The 18,391-nt window shown below is 43.9% G+C and overlaps 1 protein-coding gene across 3 annotated transcripts; it reads left to right on the top strand.

Annotated features, from left to right (window-relative positions):
• The first annotated feature begins 163 nt into the window (after nt 1-163).
• On the top strand, nt 164-17,054 carry man2a2 (mannosidase, alpha, class 2A, member 2). Of its 3 annotated transcripts, XM_041038189.1 has the most exons (24): nt 164-247; nt 1,481-2,382; nt 2,750-3,007; nt 3,139-3,283; nt 4,529-4,700; nt 4,941-5,068; nt 5,423-5,596; nt 6,117-6,303; nt 7,075-7,252; nt 7,584-7,786; nt 8,077-8,259; nt 8,470-8,584; nt 8,706-8,776; nt 8,873-9,038; nt 10,085-10,321; nt 10,563-10,685; nt 10,988-11,102; nt 11,346-11,479; nt 11,602-11,743; nt 12,070-12,203; nt 12,463-12,540; nt 13,084-13,278; nt 13,377-13,487; nt 14,085-17,054. In XM_041038189.1, exons 2-24 carry the CDS (start codon nt 2,251-2,253, stop codon nt 14,235-14,237), a joined length of 3,534 nt encoding a protein of 1,177 aa, XP_040894123.1. In that variant the 5' UTR covers nt 164-247; nt 1,481-2,250; the 3' UTR covers nt 14,238-17,054. The 3 variants fall into 3 exon arrangements, with proteins under 3 accessions (XP_040894123.1, XP_040894121.1, XP_040894122.1); XM_041038187.1 differs by lacking the exon at nt 12,463-12,540 and having other exon boundaries at nt 13,374-13,487; nt 14,085-15,451; XM_041038188.1 differs by lacking the exons at nt 164-247; nt 12,463-12,540 and adding an exon at nt 885-1,167.
• The last annotated feature ends 1,337 nt before the right edge of the window (nt 17,055-18,391 follow it).

Raw genomic sequence — 18,391 nt, 5'->3', positions numbered from 1 at the left:
TCCACATGTACCCATTGCATTTCATCGTTTGAAGGCGAAAGGCTGATGCATTTATTTTAAAATCTGCTGAAGCTACCGGCCAATCACCGACTGATGCGCAGCTCTTCTCTTCCCATAAGCCTTTGCAGGAGCTCAGTGGTGCTAGCTACTAGGCTACCTGCTAGTTCAGTGGTAATCTGTCAGCCTGGAGCTAAATGCATACACACGGCTGGGCACTGCACTCTTCCGGATTACTCTCTTTTGATGGGTAACGTCCGATTTTTTTCATTTTATTCACAGAGAAACATGGTGCGAAGGTCGCACCTGAATGTAAGCCGAGGTTTAGATGTGAAGTGAGTGGTTAGCAGGAAATATCAGCCACGTATTGTTTTAATGTTATCAAGCCAATACTCGCTATCGTCTGTAACGTTAGACGTGAGATCCGCCGAGCAGGACGGGATTTTCACGGGTGCAGACAGACAGCTGTGACAGCTGTTCACCCACATCTGTCACCAAGCGACAACTCTTACACCAGCGCTTACTAACCAACATCTGACTCTTGGATCTAACTCGCAAACCAGTCGAGTTGACGTGGTAACTTGACGGGCACATCTGGTAGCTAGCGCTAGCTTATTTAGCAGCGTATTCGTGATATCCTGTTAGTGTTAAAGTAGCCTGGATCGTTAAAGTTTTACACAGTCAGTTAATGTACCTAAGGGGATAGCTGGTTAGATACGTTTACTAGTTGTCGTGTATCTGAACTTACAGAGGAAAAGTCTAAATGCAGATCTGTTAGTGCTCGTAAGTTTGCAGCAGCGCAGTGATGTGTGGCTAGCTGCCCTGTGATAGCAGTCTAAAAGTCATTCAAGTTGAACCTTAACAGAGGTGCCACCCCTCAGTCACTCACCCTAAGCCTACTCTACAGAGGGATTTGATAGTTTACATAAGAGATTATGCATATTGAAAAAAAAGTTTCCCTTGATACTAACATGCTATCATGAGGGCAGCTCGGGGTCTGTTGTATATTTACAGTTTGTCACATAAATGCATGTGTACACTCGTTAGTTATCTCTGTCAAGCACCACCGCTAACTAAGCCTTTCGTGCTGCTTCCTCTGGCCCAGATGGCCTAAGAAATAATCGTCGTCCTGTTGACGCTGAGGCTGGTTTTCAGTCAGTCAGAGCAAACGTACTTGACAGATTATTATCCCAACTCTCCGTGGTAATGCTGAGGATAGTCCCCAGCCTGAGAAGTGAGCGGATTATGATTGTGTTGGATTTGCACACAGAGGGAAACAGGAACACCTATTAGTGCTGTGAGGAAACACAGGCCACTCTACTCAGCCTACTCCCCCCCCCTTGACTTTACTTGTCACATCAAAGAATGTATCCCTCACTCTCCCACACAGCCCCCTTCACTTGTCAGAGACAATCCCATTCTTGAAATGGCAGGCTGAATATGTATTTTCGCATGCTCCATTAATCTAAAATTTCTCTCACAGCTGAAGAAGACCCTCTGATGTGATTTCAACTTGGCGCTTGTGATCAAGGACAGACTCACTGCCCATTCTGCCACAGTAGATATGCAATTACTATGCCACTGAGAGAAGAATGACATTTGTCTCATTTTAATTCCTGGAGCTGCTTTGGGCAGAGTTGAGACTTGATTAAAAAGCCGCTGCTCTGAGCCAAGTTGGTCTTTTTCTCCGCCTATTTCTTTGCACTGCCATACCGTAGTGTGCAAACTGTTATGGCACTGGAGGCCAACTGAGCAAAAGGGGACTCCGGCTGTACTGGAGGATTAAAGTCTGTTGTGGGAGTGGGGACTGGACCAGGCGATCAGGCCCACAGCGACACACATCATGCTGCAGGGACACTAGACTCCCTGTTTAAGCCCCTTCTGTGTGGCACTTGTTTTTTTCTTTTCCTGCAATCTCGTCAGTTTGGATGGTTGAGCACAAGGGCTACTTTGAAGGAGCCCACCGGTGGCTGTGGTTTGGCCAAAGCTGACAGACTTGTCCCACTTTGCTGTGGTCTTCAGTATGGTGAGTGGTGGCTGGAGGAATCGCTGGAGTGGAAGTGAACCATTAGTACTGGTGTAGCTGGTTACTTTCCATTATTTTTAAAAATTTTTTTTGCACTGTGAAGAATTGCATTCCATTTTTTTTCCCAAGGACTTTTTTTTTCCTCTGTGCTGGAAAAACAAACACACACATCAGTCAAGGTCATTTTTCAGATTTAAACCCCGGAAAGAAGTCTGCTCCAGAGGAGGATGAAGCTAAGGAAACAGGTGACAGTGTGTGGAGGGGCCATATTCTGTGTGGCTGTATTCTCACTGTATCTGATGTTGGATCGTGTCCAACATGACCCTGCGAGGCGACAGAATGGCGGAAACTTTCCACGGGTAAGAATAACTGCTGTAGTTGTGGTGCATATATCGTGTGACAGTCTCTTTCTGCAGTTACGTTTGTGGCACTTGTTTTTTTTTGCATGTCTAGTTGTGATGTCTTGTTTATGCTGTTGCTCGTCTGAAAATGTTTAATGTTCAAATGTTAATAGTGACATCCAGTCATACGCTTAATGCACTGCATATATATTACCATTTGTTACCTTTGCTGAATTTTAGATTATAGACAGACTGTCTAATTTCAAGGCTTAAAATTGAAGTTTGTTCGGTGTAACAGGGGAAAAGAATGTGGGCTGGATCAACATAATATGTTTTATGACGTAATACAGCTGTGTGATTTATTATTTTTTTGTGCATGTTTTAGAGCCAAATCTCAGTCCTGCAGAATCGGATAGAGCAGCTGGAGCAGCTCCTGGAGGAAAACCACCAAATCATCAGCCACATAAAGGACTCTGTGATGGAGCTCACAGACACAGGAGCTGTGTCTCCCAGCGGCCACCTGCCATTCAGAAGTGCCAATGGTTCCTGGATCCTACCATTTGATGGGCGCCCCACTTTCCTCGCCGTCAAACCCCAGGATTGCCAGTTTGCTGTAGGCAGCCGTGGCCAAGTGGACGTTCAGGTGCACTACCTGTACTTCTAGTGTTTCCCTCAGCTGAAGTGCTTAGTAACCAAAGCTAGTGTAGGTGTTACTTCATGCTTATTTTAAGCTCTTACTAGCAAACAAATGATTGAGTTTGTGTTTCATTTCAGATGCTGGATGTGTACTCTCTCCTGAAGTTTGACAACCCCGATGGTGGCGTATGGAAACAGGGCTTTGACATTACTTATGAGCCTGATGAGTGGGACAATGAACCACTCCAAGTGTTTGTCATCCCTCACTCTCACAATGATCCAGGTGAGTTGTGAGGGCGTTACACACGCAGCGAAACTTTAGTTGAATGTTGAACATGTCTCAGTGCTAGTTTGAAAGTCCGTCGGATCAAACAGTTTTGTTGAAACACAGCCTAAAGTGTGTGTAAAAATTTTTACTCAAGAGCTTAAAAAACTGGTGCCTTGTTTGTATAGAAAGAGACAAACCAACTACTGTGAGGCCTTACCTGAGTGGGAGTAGTGATAGGGGTGAAGAAATCATTCAAAATTACATTCATTCGTACTCATTATTATTAGCATAATTCTGACATGATTGACGGCTTAGCCACAAACAATGGAATTAGAAAGATATTGGCCCTGGGAGAACTGTGGCTATTTATAGGTGGGATTGGCTCCGATTTTATTTTAGACTGACATTTCCATTAAATTTGTTTACTAGCCTGCCACACGCTTGCTTACTTGACAGGTATTGATATGCTGACAGGCGGTAGAGACCTGCAAGTTTTGCCCATCAACAGTGGGAATAGACCTCATTTGGAGTTAAATTTGATTCAACTGTGCTGCAGTTTTTTCTTTTTGGAAGTATTTTTGTAGTCAGCAGTGTCCGATGTTTATAGGTTCTGTAACCAGAAATCATATTGTCAGCTCACACTGAAGACACGTGAAAGCAGGTCTCCTGGTAACAAGCTCATTTCTCTTAATGCAAAGAAGGGATTTTAGGGGTTTTAGTCAAACAGGAGTAAGCAGGTCAAACAATGAGCAACACAATGTTAAAAAGGTTGCAGGAAAAAAACTAGCATCAATCCCCGAAAGACACTGATTATGATTCTGCATAAGTCCAGAATAATGTTGTACTTTGTTCTCTTTAAAACATACAAGCCCACAATAAGTGAGATAAGTATTCAGCAGGATATTTATAGGCTGTGATGCTCTGCACGGTTGCACACTAGAAGTGCATGGAAAGTGCTTTTTAGTCACTTTCTTTGAGACCACTCTGCTAAATAGCATTCAGAGGGCAACAGCTCTGCTTGAATAAAATATGAGTTTTATTTTTGATCTGTTGCAGCACTTTTTTCCACAGAGTTGAGTCTCTTTACCTGCCCTGCCTTCTTGTCTCTGTATCAGCCAGAGAAATGAAGGGGACGAGGGGGCGAGTAGAGTTCTGTTTTTTTTTTTTTTTCCTTTCTTTGTCAGTACAGTTTGTAGTGGACAGTCCGCTGGCCAACTGTTGTGCAGATTTTTGTTGAAATGTATCTTCTTGCCTTGTTAGGTTGGGTCAAGACTTTTGACAAGTACTTCACAGACCAGACGCAGCATATTTTAAACAACATGGTCGTCAAGTTGGCTGAGGATCCTCGCCGGAAGTTCATCTGGTCTGAGATTTCTTTCTTCTCCAAATGGTGGGAGACCGCAGACATACACAAACAGGAGGCTGTACGCAAGTGAGTCACAGCTTGGTTAAGCACAGTTTTTCCTTTGAATTTACCCTCCACAGTCTGACAATTAATTGAGATTTCTTCAATGCCCACCAGCATCTTCAGTACAGTATTTTACACAATGCCTAGCCTCTGCTGGCAGACTGTGGATGCTCTAAAAATAGCTTGTTATCTGGTTAATGTGACTCTCCCTCTTTAGGGCTAGATTATCCTCACCTTGGTTCCTTAATCCTCTCTCTTCAACAGACTGATCCTTGGAGGGCAGCTAGAGATTGTCACAGGAGGCTGGGTGATGACAGATGAAGCCAGCGCTCACTACTTTGCCATGATAGACCAGCTCATCGAAGGGCATCAGTGGCTGGAGAGAAATCTGGGTACACAATTACTTCAGAAGTGATTCTTCTTTGTTTACATTTAGGAGAGCGACGTTTAAATCCTGAAGAAGCTTCTTCCTGTCTGGGAAATTTTTAGGACTTTTGACTTCACTCTAACTCTTCACTTCACTACATTTAAGTCTAAACTTGTTCCCGCTCCTCTCGGTGTTTGATAGTGAAAGCTGAGCTTGTCATCCTGCTTGCAGCAGGTGTAGCCTCTCACTCAGTGGGTGATAAAATACTTTGTGCTGCTTTCAGCGCTTCCTGCTGAGGAGAATGATTTCCTGAAAGATGCATTCCTTCCTTTTATCTGAATATAAAGCTGAAATACTTGCTTCCTCCTCGCTGTCATAGGTATAACTCCTTGCAGTGGGTGGGCGGTGGACCCTTTTGGTCACAGCGCTACCATGCCCTATTTGCTGAAGAAGGCCAACGTGACCAGCATGCTCATTCAGAGGATTCACTACTCCATCAAAAAGCACTTTGCCTCCACCCGCAGCCTGGAGTTTATGTGGAGGCAGGCCTGGGGTGAGTGGACCGTTGTCACCGATGTCGTCTGATTCATGTGCTCATGTCTGTTAAGCTCAATGCAGAATGAGTCATTCCACTTGTCATGGCCTTTTGAAAGAGGAGGAAAATTTGGAAGGACAACCAGTGCGTAATAGCTTCAGAGGAGCTGCTGTCATTATTATTTCTTGATGAATGCGATGTCTGGTGGTGATTTACTGTTCATTTGTTGATAATGGGGAAAAAACCTCAGACATTACACTGTTAGATATAATCAATTTGTGATAGTCAGGTCTTTTGAGGATTCATTTTGTAACAAAATGTCATTTACTTTTAGCCTTTAGCTCCTTAGACAACGCTGTAGGTATGAAATTAAATTGCTTACAGGTTTTTGAGCACTGGTATGTCTTTGATCATAACTATCACCCTAAGATAGGGCAGAACATTCCTTATCAGTGTATTTCATTCTGGTGTTTTGAAGCTAAGATCAACAATGAATGTCTGTCAAACCCATATATATAAAACTTTACTTCTTTGACAGACACTGGATCAAGCACGGACATCTTTTGCCACATGATGCCGTTCTACAGCTACGACGTGCCTCACACCTGTGGGCCCGATCCGAAAATCTGCTGCCAGTTTGACTTCAAGAGGTTACCGGGTGGTCGGATAAACTGTCCATGGAAAGTGCCACCGAAAACAGTGGTGGAAGCCAACGTAGCAGAGAGGTGAGGCATGTGGGGGGTTGGTTATCCTTTACTCTGGGAAAGGGTGGAGGGTGGAAGTTGGTACTGCAGGTCTTATCCTCACAAATTTCAGGACATCTGTTATAGCTAGAACAACATATCGACTGGGCTGATATATCAGCCTTAATTTGCTTAGTGACAGTAAATTGGTATTTGAGTATATTAGAGTTATTAAATGATACTGTAAGTAAGCTGCTCCACTGCAAATATTAGAATTGCCAAGTACTTAGTGTGAATTAATAACTGAACAATATACACAGCTCCACTGACAGATCTCGATCTGGTCTTAAATAACCAAATTCAGTTTATCCTAAAAGGAACTTTTTGTTTGTTACATGTTTATGTTCAGCTTGGCTCCAGCTGCACACACATACACTCACAGCAGTTTGGTCACCGCTGTCGCAACTCTCAGTGTTTTCTGTACGGCTTTCCCGACAAATAAACTACACTTGAACTCGCGCCAGTAACAACAGCCAGCGAGGGTGGAAGAACGGAGGGTGACAGACACAGACTGCAGATAGTCTTGCAGTCACATTAAGCAGCTTTTAAAGGACCTAAACACTTTCCAGAGCACATATTTCAGTGGCCGATGGGAAAAACACCCTAGCGCTAATTTGATCCTCCTTCTTCCAAGGTCAGAGTGATTTCCTAGAAAACTGGCATTTGCAAAGCAGAACTTGGATGTAAAGAAATGTGTCCTTTTGGTCTCTCCTTTTTTTGTTTTTTAACACTCTCTTCCTTTTTCTCAACCAGGGCACACCTTCTCCTGGATCAGTACCGTAAAAAGTCCAAACTCTACCGCAGCAAGGTGCTTCTTGTCCCCCTCGGAGATGACTTCCGCTACGACAAGGCCCTGGAGTGGGATCAGCAGTACATCAACTACCAGAAGCTGTTTGACTACATGAATTCCCACCCCGAGATGCATGTACAGGTGAGAAAATAATTTGTCAACTGTCACAAACCGTGTAGCCAAATATAATGTTTTTTTGATTGTTTTCATACATCTCAGCATGTGGTGCACCAAGTATCTCAGCGTACATCTTTTTCTTGTGATAATAAATCACGCAGTGGTATTTTAACTCGCTGACAGAACAAAGAAACTGTCACGACTCGATGTTTGGTTTAGAAAATGCCATGTAAGATGAAAGGCGCATACATAATAATGAGAGATTTTTATTTCCTCTGTTCTGCTGTGTTTGAGTAAAGTCTTTTGGTTTTTTTTGTTTGTTTTTTTTTTCCAAACGTGTCATGTCTGTCTACAGGCTCAGTTTGGGACTCTCACAGATTACTTCAATGCCTTATACAAAGCACACGGAGTGGCTCAGGGATCCAGACCTGCTGACTACCCAGTGCTGAGTGGAGATTTTTTTGCCTACGCCGACCGCGAAGACCACTACTGGACTGGCTATTTCACCTCTAGGCCCTTTTACAAGAGCCTGGACCGTGTGATCGAGTCGCACCTCAGGTGGGGCAGATTAATTGCACATTGCTAATAACTGACACCCACAACCTGCTGTGCTCATGTGGTGCTGCTTATATGAGTGCGTTCTTATTTTGCATTGCAAATAAAATACAGGTGTGGTGTCCAAGGTGTAGCACATACTTGCACCTGCAAGGTCCTGTATTCAAACAAAGTCCAACTCAAAACACAGGACTGGAATTGTTTTTATGCTGTTTTTATAATTTACATATGTATTTTTTCATAAATGCAAGGCTTTAAGGGCTTAATGATAACTGTTTGTCAATGTCCCTCAGGGGGGCAGAGATCCTTTACAGCCTGGCGGTCGCAAACGCTCGACATGCGGGTATGGAAGGACGCTACCCGGTCTCAGACTATGCACTGCTCGTGGACGCGAGGCGGTCCGTTGGCCTCTTCCAGCACCATGACGCCATCACTGGCACTGCGAAGGAGAATGTTGTCATTGACTACGGCACCAAGTAAGGATCTGGGGTTTAGAGAGAAATTACAGTATGGATCGGACAGCTTAAGTTTAAGTTGAAATTTATGTGAAAAAAGGACACACTGTGGCTTCCCCTCTCTAATCCTCCATCCTATTTGATTCTTTCCTGTTCAATACTTTGAAGCAAAAGTATTGAAAAATCTGCTTTGACCGCTGCAGTAAGTCATTGATTCTTCCTCCTCCCTAGATTACTGCGTTCACTCATCGGTCTGAAGAGAGTGATCATCAATGCTGCTCATTTCCTCCTGATGAAGAACAAAGAGTTTTATCGCTTTTACCAGACAGAGCCCTTCCTGGAGACGGTAAGAGGAATGGCGGTGTGACACTTCTGTCACCGTATAATAATTTTTTTTTAAAAAACCTGCATATTTGGTCCTTGTTGAGTATTCAGTGTGTGTCCTGTGTTACATTTTTCTTCTGTAGGACGATCGGCGTGCTACTCAAGACTCTCTGCCTCAGCGCACTTTAATTGAGCTGGACCCAGCAGGTCCCAGGTATTATCTGCAACCCCTCACATCTTTCATCTCCGCTGCCTCCGTCACTTCTCCTCCATCATGTGCTTAGGATTGCTTTTCCCTTCTCCCTGCCAGGTACCTGGTTCTGTTCAACCCCATCGAGCAGGAGCGGCTGTGTGTGGTGACTGTGTTGGTCAACACGGTCAGGGTGCGGGTGCTTACCGAGGACGGGCAGACCCTGCCTGTGCAGCTGAGCGCTCAGTGGAGCTCTGCTACTCAAATGAGTGCAGAGGTATTTGAGGTAAGATACCAAATTCATTAGGCACCGCTGGTTTCCGCTGAGTGAAATTGGCACATCACATGCACAGCAGCAGTGTCTGCAGCAGGTCCTCCATCAGTGTCTACACTGTATCTGTTCAGCCACAGCACTGCTGTGCTCTCAAGCATTTTGACAGCGCTCATATCTTAACACAAAGTCATTATAGTTACGTGCTCACCGTAAGTTGGATAAAGAACACGGGCTTGAGGTCTATTGAATCACTTCAGGTTGCAGCCAAATATGCAAAGTGTATCTTGCCTAGTGAATTAAGCTTTACTATTCAATATTTGTATAAAAAAACCAAAACACAACTAACACAGTTATGACCATTTTATTTTAAATTATTTTAAATTTTGAGCTTTCAAGACTCAAAATGTTGAGCAGTAGAATCAGGGTGGCCGTAGTTCAGGCGGCAGAGAGAGTTTCAAGGTTGGTGGATTGAGTCCCCACTCCTCATGTCCAAGTGTCCTTGAGCCCAACAATAAAAAACAAATTGCTATCTGTGTGAGTGTGTGTGCACTCAAGGTAGAAAAGCACAGGAAAAGACAGCCTCAGAGATATGAGTGCATGTTTTCCTCTGTCTTTCGATGTCTACTTGCAAGCCAGCTCTCAAAAAACAAACTAAGAAACAATCACACAAGAAAAACCTCCACAACCAATCAGTCAGCTCAAATCATATATTAAATCTACAGTAGTAAAAACATCCCATTTGCTTCACTGCAGCTCTGTAGATTAATTTATTTGGCACGAATAAAATCCCTTCCACCCACTGAAAGTAATGAATTTAAATGTAAGAGAAATACAAAGTCTCATCTTTCATCATATTTTAATTACTGCACGCTGTTGCTAATGTGTAAACGCTTTTAACTTTTAATGAATGCCTTGTGGTCAACACTCCTTTTTCCGATTAACAAGGAAAATGAAGCCAATGTCGTAAATTACCAGCTTTTTGCAATTATATATACATTCTGGTGCATACAGCTGCTGTAATTTATACATATCCGACCATTCTTCCAACGTTTGTCCAGGCAACATTCATGGTTCGTCTGCCGGCTCTGGGTCTGGCCGTTTTCCATCTTTACGACTCTCCGGATTCGCCGATGACGCTTCGCTCCGACACCCTGCTCAGGCTGTCTGGGCGGGGCCTCACTGCCCGGGGCGCCGACCCGCTCCCTGTCCGCTCCCAGCAGTCCGACCCTCAGACCTTCTACATCAGCAGTCAGTCCCTCACCCTCGGCTTCTCTGGAACCACCGGCCTGCTGGAGGTTCGTGCTTTATCTGCTCTTATTAGTTGACCTCTTATCTAAATTTAGGGTTTGCTCTTCCGTTTTTTAACTTTGATCTTTTGGAGGAAAAAAAACATGAGCTTCACTTCCAAGTAAACTGGGGCTGTTTGATCAAAGTGAACATGGCATGTCTTGTTGCTACTCAAAAATCGTTTCATCTCTGTTTTTTTTTTTTTTTTTAATTCTTCTCCCTTCTTCTGTATGGCTTTTTCATCTGCAGAGTATTAAGCGCAAAGACGATCCTCGGGAAGTGAAAGTTCAGATGCAGTTCGTGGTCTATGGCACTCGCCCCTCTAAAGACAAAAGTGGAGCTTACCTCTTCCTACCCGATGGAAAAGCAAAGGTATTCTCTCAGTTGCTATACCTCACATGTTTACTTACCTCTCAGAAGGCTTTGAGAGAGTCTCCCTTGTGTATTGTGTCATTGTATTGTGCTGGGGAGCTCGGGGCAAGAAGGCGGTGCCGCTTCATCTTTTCTTGATTTTTAAGATGACACGGTTCACAGGAGTGTAGAGGAGTAGTTGCCTTTCTGTATCGTATAACTTGTTGGAGGCTCCTTCTGTTTCTATCTCTGTCATTCTTCCTCTTCCATTTTTAGCACTCAATCTGCTCACGATTCTGCTTTCTCTCTCCTCCTGCTTCCAGCCCTACAACCAGAAAGAGCCCCCTGTGGTGCGTGTTGTGGAGGGGCCGCTCTTCTCCGAGGTGGTGGCACACTACCAGCATTTTCAGCAGACCATCCGCATCCACAACGTGCCAGGTAATAAACACACACACAAAACTGCAGAATGGACTCAGATGGCTTTTGGTGAAGCTTTTTATGTTCTAAATGACAGGTCCTAATTCAATTGGGTTTTTTTTTTCCCCCTGTCATCTGACAATGTCGCTGCCTTTGTCTTTCACATTGAGCAAACTATTTTAAGTAGCATTGGGCCCACATTTGCAGATCACATTTTTCCGTTTTCTCCCCTAAGTTTAATTCTGAATGTTTTGTGTTTTTGAGGGGTGGATGGGTTCTCTATAGACATCACCACCATGGTGGACATCAGAGATCAGACCAATAAGGAGCTGGCCATGCGACTGGTCACTGACATCCAGAGTGGAGACGTCTTCTTCACAGACCTCAATGGTTTCCAGGTCAGTCCTGCCCCAGCCAGCAGAGAAAAATAACTTATATTTCTTCATGTACTGTCAGAATATAGCGATATGTACCCCAGTTTGACATACTGTGTGGTTCTCTGTTTGATCTCCACTTGTAGATACAGCCTCGCCGCCACTACCTAAAGCTTCCCTTGCAGGCTAACTTCTATCCCATGCCCAGCCAGGCATACATCCAGGACAGCCATCACCGCCTCACTCTGCACACAGCTCAGTCACTGGGTGTGAGCAGCCTGGAGAGTGGTCCGTATCTTGTTGCATTTTGTTGCGTTATGTCATTTCTCTTCATTTCTTTTTCTTTTATGAAATTTATCTCTGAAGTGCACTCTCCTTTTCTTTGTTGTGTTGACACACACATCGCTTCCTCTTCTCTCTCAAGAGGTTTTTCAGAACAGTTCAAATCCTCACGTTTGTGTACTGAGATAATCCGTTTATCACAGTTATGCGAATAATTTGAGGCCGTTTGTAAATGTCGAACGGCTCAAAGTGTTTGTCTCCATTGACTCATGTCTGAAAGTTCAATACACAGGTTTTTTTGTATCACGGTTGTTGTCCCTGCTCCTCCTCAGGCCAGCTGGAAGTGATCATGGACCGGCGGTTGATGCAGGATGATAACCGTGGACTGGGCCAGGGCCTGAAGGACAACAAGAAGACGGCCAACCGCTTCCGTCTGCTGCTTGAGAGGAGATCCACCGGCAACAAGGTCAGTAAGATGACAGCGGAGGCGGTTATTGAAGCTGGCCAAGCGCTCTTGAAATTCCAGCACATCACATCTGACTCTGACTTTCTTTGAGCAAGGTTGTTGAATGTAACAGTGTTTTGTCCTTTATTCTGTGCTCATTAACACCTTTCTTCGTATCCTTTTTTCAGTGCTGATTTACCAACCCATCTGTCTTTTTGTTATCCTCTCCACTCTCTAATTTTGTTTTCATTCTCTCCTTTTTCCACTCCATTACCTTCAGTATGATGGCTTCTTTGCCAAACTCTCCTCCTTGTTTCGTTCTCTCCTCTCCAAATTCTTGACTGACGGAGTTCAAGAGGTAACGTTGCCCTGGCAACAGCGAGGATGCTTGTTGGCCCTCATCATAGTCTCCTCTGTAGCTCCAGTTCTTAGCTTTTGCTTCCCTGCACCTCATAGCCGTAGCCAAAGCGGTCCGTCTTTACGACAGCGCCACTGAAAGTTACAAATGATGTCATTTATCAAGTAAATGAATACACGCTGGCAGAGGAAAGAAGGCACTGGTTGCAGTTTTATCATCCAGCTCCGATAAAACTGCTGATGGTACTTGGGATGAAGTTCCTCCGACCTGCCCCAAACATCAAACATCATGTTTGAAATATAAATTAAAATTTGACATCGCGGTTGTTTTGCTGTAACAAACCCAATATAGATCGATTAGTACTGTGTCTGGACTAGAATTAGAGACATGCCGCCTACTCTGACAAACTGATTAGAGCCTGTTCCTCAGGTTGTACTGAGACACGAGGAACGGTCTTTACAGCATTTAGAGTCACTGATGTCCTAACATGTACACTGTCACTCAGCCACCGTGGTTTTAATCTGTCTCCGCCCCTCCCTCCAGATGACAGACAGCGCAACAACTAGCTTCCCGTCTGTACTCAGTCACATGACCAACGCCATCCTGAACCACGAGGTCTTGGCGCTGCCCGTCCTGCCCAAAAGACGCGGCATCCCTCCTCTGCAGACCTTCGCGCCTCTCAAGTCCATCCTTCCCTGCGACTTCCACCTGCTGAACCTGCGCAGCATCCAGAGCCAGGTGACAAGACAGAAACAACAATATGCATGTTAATTTTGGCTTTAGGTATTTTATGTGTTGACTCAACATATGTGTGTGTGTTTGTGTGTGAGCAGCAGGACCCCAACTCTCCATCTCCGTACACAGCCTTGATTCTTCACCGTCTGGCGCTGGACTGTGGCTTTGAGGCTCAGAACCTGGGTTTCAACTGCACCACCACACAGGGACAGGTAAGGGTAGAAACACACACACACACACACACTTGCACTAAAACAAAAGCAAACACCAAAAAAGTTTTGTTCGTTAGTGGAAAAAATACATCATATACTTAAACTTTAGTTCAGTACTTAAATATTTCTGTTCAATGCTATTTTATACTTCTACTCTTCTACATTTAATAAGGAACAGTTGTAGATTTTACTTCACTACATTTAGACAATGATGTTTATTAATTTTCAGATTAAGATTCACATACTAGACATATGTCCAGTTTATAAAATATAATGCATGGTATCAGATTAAACCACCGCAGTATGTAAAGCAGCTAAAATTAGTTCCACTTCGACCATCTGCAACATTAAAGTACAGCTTAAATGTTAATGCACCTATATGTAATAATTGAATGGTAATTTGATAATATAATTCTCACAGGGCCCGTTTTTAGGAGGAGTACTTTTATTATTGAAACTTTAAGTCCAAAACTAATGTACTTTCACTCAAGTGAAACTTTTGAGTGCAGGACTTTTACTAGTAGAGGAATATTTTTGAATTGTTTTATGGCTTCTTTTACTTTCTAATGTCCTTCCTTCCCTTCTCTTCCTCTGCAGTTGAGCATATCAGGACTGTTCAAAAACCTGGACCTGCAGCTGCTCCAGCCCATGTCCCTGACCCTGATGCACTCGAGCACACCTCTGGCCAATGACTCCACCATCAGTCTGGATCCCATGGAGATCTCCACCTTCAAGCTCAAAATTCGCTAACATCCGTCCGGACTAAACGAGGCAATAAAAAAAGAAAAAAAAAAAAACCCAGCAGACTCCTTGGACCGAGAACCAGGCCCACGCCGGGCCACAGACTGGCAACAGAGGGGTCTGGGTCTCCCTGTTTTGACAAGCAGAACCGCAAACAACACAGCTCGGAGAGGTAGGGTCCACTGTAACAGGACTGACTGCACAGCAGGGGGCAGGCGATAGCTGTTACTGTGGATGTCTCAGAGAGCAGCAAGACCCCGGTGAACTCGCAGCTGTTCCAAAACAACCGAGACTGCCAGAATTCGCTCGACAGATAAGACCCGGTGTCTGTTCATCTCTGCAATCGAAAATGAAATCTCATTTGGTTCTGCTTTGTAAGAACTCTGTTTTTTTCTATTTTTGCTCCATCCTGGACTGAACTGCTGAATGTAAATATCCCAAATGACGAGGGGTGGGGGTGGAACTTGTGCCACATCAAGAGTGCAATTTACAAAGCTTTATTTGGTGTATGGGTCTTTAATTATTATTATTTTCTTTATGTTCGCAGTGAAGAAGACACATCACATTGGGTTTTGGGGTTTTTTTTTGGGGTTTTTTTTTTTTGTATCTGTGAATCTAAGGTTGACTGCAGTTAAATTGTTCTTTTTGCCGACAGACTCGAATGCAGCAAAGAGAATGTGTGGTCTCTCCATCTCAGCTTGCCAGGAGACCCGAGCTGCGGCTCTTTAAGCTTTCGTACGTCTGAGTCCAAGAGTTCCACGTCGGCCACTGCGCGATAACTATGTGATCATTAATCATATCGGATGACTGTTTACCTTCTGTCCGCTGTTTTTTGCTTGTAGATAGTCCACAGACCTTCTTTCCCTCTCTTCTTTCTTTCCCCTCCCTGAGCTTCCTCTTCGCTGGTGAGAAAACTATAGAAGGTCTGTGCGTTTCAAAGCCCCTGTCTGTCATTCCTGTGCTATACCTCATATATACCACAATGCAGATATATCAGTATGTGTGTCTGCAGAGTATGCTGACGTGACTATTTGTTTTTTTTTTTTCTTTTGGGAGGGATGGGTGTACACTATCAGGGACTATTCATACTAATGTTAGGCATCATTGATGAGTCTGGGTGTCCGTGTCGAGCAGTGGGTCACATCATAGCAGAAAAAAAAAAGGAGGCTTTATCTTGAAGTACTAGACTTAAAGTAAAGGGCCAGTTCAACCAAATTGCAAAATCTCATGCGATATCTGCTCATACAGGTAGTTTTGGTTTTGAGAAATTTGTTTATTAATGATTATTTTCATAATTAATTTTTCAGTCTTCAAAATGTCAGGAAAGACACGACTGTGAATGAAATGATCTGTGAAATTGTGGTTGGTTTAATTTTCTTTTGATCATTTGAACACAATATCTGTCACTGTTTCTCCCACCACAATACAAAGAGAATGGAATTTCATATTTTTTGCTCAATGGATTGAAAATTCTTTTTTCATTTAATTTCATTTTTAAAAAAAAAATGTGACAGCGACTAGTATTTCCAGAAAAAGTGTCCCTGTCACTCTGAATAATCCACAGACCTCGCTGTGAAGAGATTTCACTGCGACTACTTTCTTCTCAGGAAGAAGTGCAGTGTCCCACATACATACCTCACACTAACTCTAAGCAGGTTTTGAGTATGTGGTGTATTCACGCTGGAACAGAGACCAAATTAAGGATTTTCAAAACAAAGAGGACAATGCAATACACTTAAGAAACTGAAGGAGCGTCTCAAAGCTGCACAAAATTAATTGTGGTGAAATGGCCCGAGGATGAAATTTAAAAATATTTTTGGGAGAAATATTTTGCTTCCTATTTCAAATCCGTAACTGCCAGTGTCATTCTGAAGTAGCTGGTTGATTGTCTTTGCAGGGTGTTCGGAGTACAAGTTCTGAGTAGTAAAAGTTTCTGAGAAAAATGTAAAAATACATTAAATATATATATATATATATATATATATATATATATATTTTACAAATATTCGTGTTTCAGACATGGATTTCTCAAAACCTCAGAATTGTCTGCATGGCTGCATCATTCCAGTAGTGGAAAGAAAGAAATTGTTTTTTTGGTTTTTCTATGTGCCCTTTTTGTGAACTGGCCCTTTAAAAATAAGTTTGATTGGATTTTTTTTTCCTTTTTTTGGGAATAAATTTCAGCTCCACAGTGCTTCTTATTCCGAGGCTGTCTCCAGTACACTTAGCCTTGTCTGGTGCGTCTCTGCCTCCACAGCAGTAGCCGTGGAGGATATTGTCATCTGTGTCCAAAGCTGAGGCTGGACATTTCTCACAGCCCACCTGTGTCACTCTTTGTACTGTGCCGCCATCTCACCCTTCCCCACTGTGTCCCATCGCTTTACCCGGTCATCTTCTTCATTTTCCACGGGAGGCCTGCAGCTTTGTAGCTCTCCTCCTCTGGCTTGATGTCTGGTCTGCCACATGGTTCAATACATCCTGCCCCCCTCACTGTGAGCACTGCAGAGCCCCCCCACACTGCTCGAGTTAACATTTCTGTCAGACCAGACTTCACTGCATCTCGACTCGCACTTTCTCCTGTTGTCTTATAACCTTATCATAACCTTCTCTCCTGCTGTTTCGCTGTGCGTCTGAGTCTCTATATAAATGTCTATTTCTTTCTTTTTTTTTTTTTTTAAAGATGTAATATCTGTTGTAGCGCTGTTTTCGTTTGTTCAGAGGTAATATATGACGGCAAAGTCTCTTCTGTATTTGTTTATTCATGATGGATTAAAGCTGCAGTAGAACTGCAGAAGAGATGGGGAGTGAATAAAAATCAAAACACAAGGTGTGTCTTTATCTGAAATTAATTTAATTACCTCAGCCTTCTTAATGCACTTGGGAGTATCTGGTGTGTTTTTTTTTCGTGCTCATCAGCGAAGAGCTTGATTAACTCTGTGTCTGTAGGGGGCAACGTTGAGTCAGTGTGAGCAGTTCAGTCCAGCCTACAGACACTGTCACTCTCTGCTAAGTGGTAAGACATATCAGCCCTTTCAGACTGTCCAATGCTCCACTCGTCCGTGGTTGGTTTCCTACTTGGGAAGATGCTGTGGAGGAGACAATCTGACATTAACCTGAGCTGGGTTTTCATCTCGTGTCGTTAGCAGCAAGAAGCAAGTTTTCACCAGTGCTTATTACTCGTCTGTGAGGCGAAGATGTCGAGGTTTTTTGTGACAAGAGTTGAGCAGGAGCTTTGTTCACGCTTCATAAAAATAGATCACGGACACGGAAAAGAGGGGAGTAAAAAAAAAAAAAGTGTGGTGGTGGCAGGGGCCTGAGGCCTGAGAGCGATCACTGTATCACACTGCATGTGTGGAGGAATTGTGGGGATGACGGGGGGGGTGATGCCTGCGGAGGCACCCATAGACTGTATAAGACATGGACGTAGCACCCGAGTCGGTTTTGTGACCAAACCATGGGTATTTGAGCTGCGCCATCTTGGATTTTAGTGGGAGTGTACTTTCCATATTTGGCGAAGAGGCGGTTACTCTATGGGTCAGCCGGACAAGAACCCGGCCACTTAGCTCGGAGCAACCGAGCTAGCCTAAGGCTAATCGGCTAATCAGCTAGGCTAACAAGCTAAGCGGCAGCTACACGCAGCTACATCCACCACATGGCAGTCCCCGAGTCCGACCCCACTAGCTCGACCCCGTGTAACCGCAGCACACTAACAACAGCAGCCGCTTACTGACGGAGCTGCTCTGTCCATGCAATGTCGGACTTTTGAAACAGAAAAATGAGACGAAATAAAATTGTGGCCTAGTATTGCCGCAATAAACGGACTCGTTTGAGCACGGAACACACCGCAACAGCGTTCCTAACATTAGCTGCTCCGGTCCTCAATCTGTATCAGCAGCGACCATAAATCGGCAATTAAGTCATCAGCCAGCGGCAAAATATGCTAATACATGCTAATTAGTGCAGACATCCAGATAAAATAGTGAGAAATTTACTTACCGAAAAAAACTGCAACACAGACTCCTTCGATGGTCGGTAGAGTCCACACAAGCCATATTGTCACAAAAACCTAACCGAACACTGGCAAACAAACACGGACACTGCAGCCCCTGTCAACGGTTAGAGGTAGCCGGAGGCCTCTGGATGTAGCTGCCTAGCCCAGCCGA

The sequence above is a fragment of the Toxotes jaculatrix genome, chromosome 5, assembly GCF_017976425.1.
Source record: "Toxotes jaculatrix isolate fToxJac2 chromosome 5, fToxJac2.pri, whole genome shotgun sequence".
Taxonomy (NCBI): Eukaryota; Metazoa; Chordata; class Actinopteri; family Toxotidae; genus Toxotes; species Toxotes jaculatrix.
This window is presented reverse-complemented; position numbering and strand designations above follow the sequence as displayed.